The sequence below is a fragment of the Melanerpes formicivorus genome, unplaced genomic scaffold, assembly GCF_026170545.1.
Source record: "Melanerpes formicivorus ecotype bairdi unplaced genomic scaffold, bMelFor1.0.p_v2 SCAF_6, whole genome shotgun sequence".
NCBI classification, from domain to species: Eukaryota; Metazoa; Chordata; class Aves; order Piciformes; family Picidae; genus Melanerpes; species Melanerpes formicivorus.
Window position 1 is genome coordinate 35,711,139 of NW_027142358.1, and position 7,498 is coordinate 35,718,636.

General features: G+C 46.3%; 1 protein-coding gene across 3 annotated transcripts in view; it reads left to right on the forward strand.

Moving 5' to 3' along the window:
* Positions 1 to 7,498, forward strand: part of ALDH18A1 (aldehyde dehydrogenase 18 family member A1) — a 29,138-nt gene extending 21,640 nt beyond the window's left edge. For all 3 annotated transcript variants that reach the window (XM_068140479.1, XM_068140481.1, XM_068140478.1), the window contains 6 exons: positions 1,174 to 1,311; positions 1,420 to 1,615; positions 1,778 to 1,899; positions 4,436 to 4,622; positions 5,602 to 5,697; positions 6,660 to 7,498. In XM_068140479.1, the coding sequence (XP_067996580.1) occupies positions 1,174 to 1,311; positions 1,420 to 1,615; positions 1,778 to 1,899; positions 4,436 to 4,622; positions 5,602 to 5,697; positions 6,660 to 6,841 (921 nt within the window). In that variant the 3' untranslated portion in view covers positions 6,842 to 7,498. The remainder of the gene's footprint in view (positions 1 to 1,173; positions 1,312 to 1,419; positions 1,616 to 1,777; positions 1,900 to 4,435; positions 4,623 to 5,601; positions 5,698 to 6,659) is intronic.

Genomic DNA, 7,498 nt, shown 5'->3' on the forward strand with positions numbered 1-7,498 from the left:
AGGTTTCCAGTTCAGTTGGGAAACACTAATAAGAATTACTGTGTGAAGATTAAACAGGTTGGACATGTGTTTGCACAGCAAAAGTAACTTTTTATCTGACTTGCAGAAAGCAGTGGCTTATTTAGAGTGTTTTTTTTAAGTATGGTCTGTGTTGCTAGACTCTAATGTGTGAAATTGGCATCTTAAACAGAAAGGCAATGATAGCATTTTGTTCCTTCTGCTGATAAACATGAAAGCAAAATGATGCAGGTGATGCTGAGCCTGTTGTCTGGAAGGCTTTTCCCCCACACTCAAGGCAACTGTTGTCTGTTTATGAATCAGATTTTAAACTCCACAATGAAAATGTTCTTCCTGCTCGTAGGAAGAGCTCATTAGCCACTTTGTGCTGGAATGGTTAAGGACAAGAATTCCTGCACCTAAAAATATTATTCTTGGAGTGATTGCTCACACAACTTCCCAGTTCATACTAGAGCCTATGTCCAGGGTTTGCTCTAACTTGTCCACTGCAGTTTCCTCTGAATAGAATAGAATAAACCAGGTTGGAAGAAACCTTCAAGATCATCGTGTCCAACCTATCATCCAACACCACCTAATCAACTAAACCATGCAACCAAGCACCCTATCCAGTCTCCTCCTGAACACCTCCAGCGATGGCGACTCCACCACCTCCCTGGGCAGCCCATTCCAAGGGGCAATCACACTCTGTGTAAAACTTCCTCCTGACCTCCAGCCTGAACCTCCCCTGGCACAGCCTGAGACTGTGTCCTCTTGTTCTGGTGCTGGCTGCCTGGGAGAAGAGACCAACCTCTGCCTGTCTACAACCCGCCTTCAGGTAGTTGTAGAGAGCAATAAGGTCACCTCTGAGTCTCCTCTTCTCCAGGCTAAGCAGCCCCAGCTCCCTCAGCCTCTCCTCATAGGGCTTGTGTTCCAAGCCCCTCACGTTTGTTCCTGAAGCTCTAACACCTGGCATCACTGGAGCTCGGTGTGCTGCTGCATCGTTGTCATGATGTTTATGGTACTGTAACATAAAAACTAGTAAGTGACACCGAGTGCATTGGTAAGATTAAAACCCCTGTTCTCAACCTCTCTGGTGTTGCTACTCTGACAGACAAGACAGATGACTTTTCTCTGCTCTTTAAAAACTATTTTTAAAAATAAATCCTTCTGTGACAGGTGTCTGCTTTGGCCATAGCCAGTGGAAACGGCTTGCTGCTTAAAGGAGGGAAGGAGGCAGCACACAGCAATCAAATCCTTCATCATCTGACACAGGAAGCACTCTCCACTCATGGAATCAAAGATGCGGTGCAACTAGTAGGTGCCTGGAATGAAATCAGCAATTGCCTTGCTGTGGTTTATATAAAAAGCACAGGCAGAACTTGAGCTCAAAACGTAGACTGTTTGTATTGCAACCCCTCACAGGTGAACACGAGGGAGGATGTAGAAGATCTCTGCCGTTTGGATAAGCTGATAGACCTAATCATTCCACGTGGTTCCTCACAGCTAGTCAGGAACATCCAGAAAGCTGCAAAGGGAATCCCAGTGATGGGACATAGTGAAGGAATCTGTCATGTGTACGTGGACGCAGATGCCAGCGTTGAGAAGGTCACACGAATAAGTAAGCTGGGAGAGGGTGTCTGGAATTTCACCGGTGTAATTGCAACTTCCATTTCTCATCTTTGGAATATAATGATGTGGTTGTGGTAATTGATAAATCATATGCTGTTCAAAGTCTTGGTCGTGAATGTTAAGTAACCAATTATCTACTCTTAAACCTCAGTCAGAGACTCCAAGTGTGAATATCCTGCTGCCTGTAATGCTCTGGAAACGCTCTTAATTCACCGAGACTTGCTGAGGAGCCCGTTGTTCGATCAGATCATTGACATGTTGAGGGTAGAACAGGTTAGTTGCTCGCGTTTTCGTGTGAGGGCTTTTGCCTAGCGTGTTAGAAACATTTGGTCTGGGTGGTGCAAGTTTGTGATGGCATAACTCTTAACTTATCCATGTTTCTTTGTACATGTAAATGAACTTACAGAGAACTTTCTCTGCTTCTCCACACAATCACAAGCTCCATAGAAATTATCTGAAGGCAGCTTCTTCAGGACATCTGCATGTCATTATTGGGGTACAAGTAGTTCCTTTTTTGTTTCAGAGATCATCTTCTGCCATAGAAGAACACGTACACAGCTCTTTCTTTACCCTTCTTAATTCTGACTTTAACTGCTGTTAACCTCCCAGAGGCAAAGTCTCTTCTTCTTGAGTCTATTAATTTAGCTTCTTACCCAAGTGAATTCCCCTTCTTGTTTAATCCTTTCTGAATCTACTCCATCCGTGACTTTTTTAAACCTTGTATGGCCTTTATCCCCACTCATTTTCCCTCCTGGTACATCAAAGGAACAGTAGATGGCCAGTGCACTAGTTGCTTGTCTTGACATGGGTCATGCTTTGTCAAGAAAGGTAGCAGGAGCTGCATCGGGATGATTAAGTGATGTGGTTGCATGATTCATTTCCAATGAGTCCTGACCGAGGGGTGCATTATGGTAGGCAGCTGAGCTGGCATGTCAGCTATTGTACGCTGTTGCTAGTTCACCAGCCTGCTGAGTTTGCCAAAGCCTAGGCTAATGTTTCTTAACACTGCATGAAATGAGCATTGGAGTCACCCTAAGCACCATAAAAGGAGTCAAAAGCAACTTTGTGGGTTGAAAGAAAATTAAAGTGAAGGACAATGGCAGCTGTCAATGGCTCCATGTCCCAGTGGAGGCCAGGGACAAGCGGAGTCCCTCAGGGATCAGTCCTGGGACCAAGCTTGTTCAACATCTTTGTGGGTGACATGGACAGTGGCATTGAGTGCACCCTCAGCAAGTTTGCTGATGACACCGAGCTGTGTGGTGCAGCAGACAGGCTGGAGGGAAGGGAGGCCATCCAGAGGGACCTGGAGAGGTGGGCACAAGCCAACCTCATGAGGTTCAACAAGACCAAGGGCAGGGTCCTGCATCTGGGTTGAGGCAACCCCAGGCACAAATACAGGCTGGGAAGTGACTGGCTGGAAAGCAGCCCTGAGGAGAGGGACTTAGGCGTGCTGGTGGAGGAGAAGCTCAACATGAGCTGTCAGTGTGCACTTGCAGCCCGGAAAGCCAACCAGATCCTGGGCTGCATCAGGAGAAGTGTGGCCAGCAGGTCGAGGGAGGTGATTCTCCCCCTCTACTCAGCCCTGGTGAGACCCCACCTGGAGTACTGCCTCCAGCTCTGGAGCCCCTATGACAAGAGGGATCTGGAGGTGCTGGAAGGTGTCCAGAGCAGGGCCAGGAGGATGAGCAGAGGGCTGGAGCACCTCTCCTGTGAGGACAGACTGAAGGAGTTGGGACTGTTCAGTCTGGAGAAGAGAAGGCTCCGAGGTGACCTCATTGTGGCCTTCCAGGATCTGAAGGGGGCTACAGGAAGGCTGGGGAGGGACTGCTCAGGATCTCAGGTAGTGATAGAACTAGGGAGAATGGAATGAGGCTGGAGGTGGGGAGATTCAGGCTGGAGGTGAGGAGGAAGTTCTTCCCCATGAGAGTGGTGAAGCCCTGGAATGGGTTGTCCAGGGAGGTGGTTGGGGCCCTGTCCCTGGAGGTGTTTAAGCCCAGGCTGGCTGAGGCTGTGGCCAGGCTGATCTAGTGTGGGGTGTCCCTGCCCATGGCAGGGGGGTTGGAACTGGATGATCCTTGTGGCCCCTTCCAACCCTGAATGATTCTATGATACTGTGGCAGAGGAATAAAAAAAAGGGAAGAGGGGAGAAAATACAGCGCGTGCTCTCTCGGGCGCGCGTGCTCTCTCGGGCGCGCGTGCTCTCTCGGGCGCGCGTGCTCTCTCGGGCGCGCGTGCTCTCTCGGGCGCGCGTGCTCTCTCGGGCGCGCGTGCTCTCTCGGGCGCGCGCTCTCACAAAACCAAGAAAACAAGAAGAACAAAAACTTAAAAAAAACCCTACTACACCAAAACCAAACTGAAGCCTTAAAACCCTTTGCAAATGAGCTAAAGCTGATTGCTTACCATCTGTCACAAGCAGAGCAGTGCCCAGCCAGTCCCTGAGTGATGCCTGTGTTCTTCAAAACCCACCTTGTCTCAGGTAGTAGTGTTGTACATTGAACATCCCTTTGGACCGTTTGTGTCTGCTGTCGTGGTTGTGTCCCCTACCAGCTTCCAGCACACTGTGAGCTTTCTCACTAGGAGAACAGAGTTGGGGGAAAAGAGAAAAGCCTTGACATGCTGCAAGTTGTGTTCAGCAACAGGCAAAACACTAGTCTGTTTTCAAAACTCATTTAGTCACAAGTCCAAGACACCGCATTGTAGGGACTGCTGTGAAAAAGTTAACGTCATCACACATAGGCCACAGAAAGCTTTGCTATCACCTGGAAGGGTTTGGTATGGTCAGCAGCATAAAATATTTCTGGTATTACAGGTGAAGATTCATGCTGGCCCAAAGTTTGCATCTTACTTGACATTCAGCCCTTCAGAAGTGAAATCACTGCGCACAGAGTATGGGGACCTGGAGTGCTGCATTGAGGTGGTGGATGGTGTCCAAGAGGCTGTTGAACATATCCATAAGTATGGAAGTTCTCACACGGATGTTATCATCACAGAGAATGGTTAGTGATCAGTCTGCATCCTTAAGCTACTGCTTTGGTTTCATTGCTGATTCTTGTTACTGTAACTGCTTACATTGCAGTAGTTGTTCTCTTGGGTCTGTAGTAGGCATGTGAGCCAAGGGAGCCTCAGAGGAGGCACGCTGTGGGCTCCTCGTTCCAGGAGATTAAGGAATGGACTTAAGGGATTGGCTGAGAGCAAGTGAGCACAGGCCCTTGTCAGGCAAATTGCTGTCTGCTTCTGTTCTTCAGACTTAGTGCATCAGAGGGTTTTGCAGGAACATCTCCTGGAGATGTGTTTAGGCCACTGAAGACTGATGAAGTGAGCTTCTATAGTACCTCAGTGGAAACAGAGCTGATTTTTAACGTTCGTCTTGTCGCTAAGAGTGAGTAACCTGCAGCTCACAGCCTTGCAGGGAACGGAGTCCTCCAGAGGACTAACGCATGCGTCACTGCTTGAGCATGCTCAGGTCTCGCATGTTCTGTGTTACACTGGGTGAGTCAGCTGACCCATGTAGTATTTTTCTGCATGGTATTTCCCAAACATCACCTGCAGTGGCAGCTTGGTTCAGAATTTTTAATTATCTGGAACAGTTCCATGTTTGAGATGAAAGGAGAACTGACTCTGTAGTTTAACTCTCTGATTGAAAATGTTGCAAGAGAGAGCCGTCTTTTCTTCCTAGCCATACAACTATCCCTGTTCCTAGGTTAGCTTTGGATGTATTTAGAATTAGGAGAGCTTTCTGCTCTATGCTAATCTTTGCAAGCTTCTTGTACCATTCGCAGTTGTATCTACTTGATAAGCGTGCTGGGAAGAAGGTATGAGTGAGCAGTAACCTAGACTGTTCACAAGTACTGTCTGATGGCTTTGCATGTCAAAGTTGTGTTGTTCTATTTGCTCACTGTATTACGTAGTGTTTATTGGAGCACCTGACTGTTCTGTATGTACTAGATTTTCTTTTTCTCTCTGCCTCTTCCCCAGAGGAAACAGCAGAATTCTTCCTCCAGCATGTGGATAGCGCTTGTGTTTTCTGGAATGCCAGTACCCGGTTCTCTGACGGCTACAGATTTGGACTTGGTAAGAGAGAAAATACCGCAGGGATATGACTGCAGGATTTGCTGTTGTGTGGGATCTGTGGCACTCTGAACCCTGGAAGACAGCACTCATCTCTGATCTCACTGTCTAAGGTTTTCAGGAAAGGTATTGTAGAAGTTGAAGCCAAGACATGCCATCCACATAGGTCAGCAGACCGTCCAGCATCGCTCTTCTGCAGAGGCAGCTAATGCTGCTGCTCAGACTGCCTCGGTTAACAATAGGGAGCAAAGATGGTTTGAATCCTCTGCAGATCTAGTCAATTGAAATAAATGCTGCATGTGTGTAATGATAGGAAATGCAGCGCGGCACCCAGCTCTGGTGAACGGTTTGTCTTTTATCTTTCCGCTGATGCTATAAAGAGTGCCCTGCTTTGTTGCTGTGGGGCACACTGAGCTGATGTGTGCCAGCCCTGCAGCGTTGAGGAATGAAAGGCAGGAAGTAAATGGGATGTCACATACTTAAATGAACAGGTTCACCTGCTGTGAACTGCAGAAAATGAGGGAAACATTGTTTCTTGAAACTCAGAAATCTCTGTAGCAGGCTATTACTGTGTCATCTGAAACATTTCAGTGTTCCATGTGATTAAAAACTGCAGCTCTTCAATGTGATTGGGAAAAAAAAAGAAAAAGGACATAAGATCACAATTGGTTTGTTCAGCTGCCTTTTGTAAGCATGAAACTCTCAGGAAACAAATCTAAGAGATACCCACCTCTCTTTCTCTCTAAAAATAAATGTAGCAGCCACAAGTATAAGCATTAAAATTCGTAGTTAAGGTCCTCTAACTTCTTAAATCAAGTAAACATGAGTTCTGGCTTGTGGGGAGGAGCAGAGGAAGGCAGCTCACTGAAAGGCAGGCAGCTGTTCTCACATCGAAGTGCAAAACTTCTTAGTAAGAAGTGAATGTCTTCTGAGAATAAACTACCTTTATCTTGTGTTTCCTACAGGTGCTGAAGTGGGAATTAGTACTTCTCGTATCCATGCCCGTGGACCAGTGGGAATTGAAGGACTCCTGACGACGAAGTGGCTGCTGAGAGGGGACAATCATGTTGTTTCTGACTTCTCAGAGCACGGGACCATGAAGTATCTTCATGAGAGCCTCCCTCTCCCTCAGAGAAATACCAACTAAGAACACTGGGGTATAAGTAGTTGTGAAGATGTTCAGGCTACAGGGCACTCGCTGGGGAGGGAGTTTGGTTTTCATCTTCAGGAAACTCAGTCACTGCGCAGTACAAGGAATACAAAATTAACCCATTTCCAAGATATTTCCCCCCCCCCCCTTCTTTGTTTCCTTCATATCTGTAAACTGACCTCACTTTTTCCAGAGGGTTCCAGGCCTCTTTGAAACATAAAGGTAAAAAATTGAAGACTTAGATATCTGCTGCATTTTAACTTTTTTTTCCCCAAAATGCTTCCTATAGCAAATGTGCTCTGACACAGAGCTTTCTTTTTTCTTGTTAAGTGTTTTATTCAAAAACCTGTTTTGGGGAACAAACTTGATAGTTGCTTTTTTGTGTGTCTTTCAGTCATGATCATGGCAGCTCTTAAAAGCAGGAAAGCTTTACACTTTCTTTGTATTTGATCACTTTTGGTAAGAGGACAGATGTTCAAAACACCTCGTAAGCTTTTGATTAAGAAACCTTTTCTATCTTCATGTCTTTGTACTGATGACTAGTGTAGATAAATAACAGAACTGTATACTGTATAAATTTTGTTACTTGTACCAAAGGTTTATTTTTCTTTGGTTTTATATAAAACATGACCTTCCATAGTCCCTCCTCTTAAA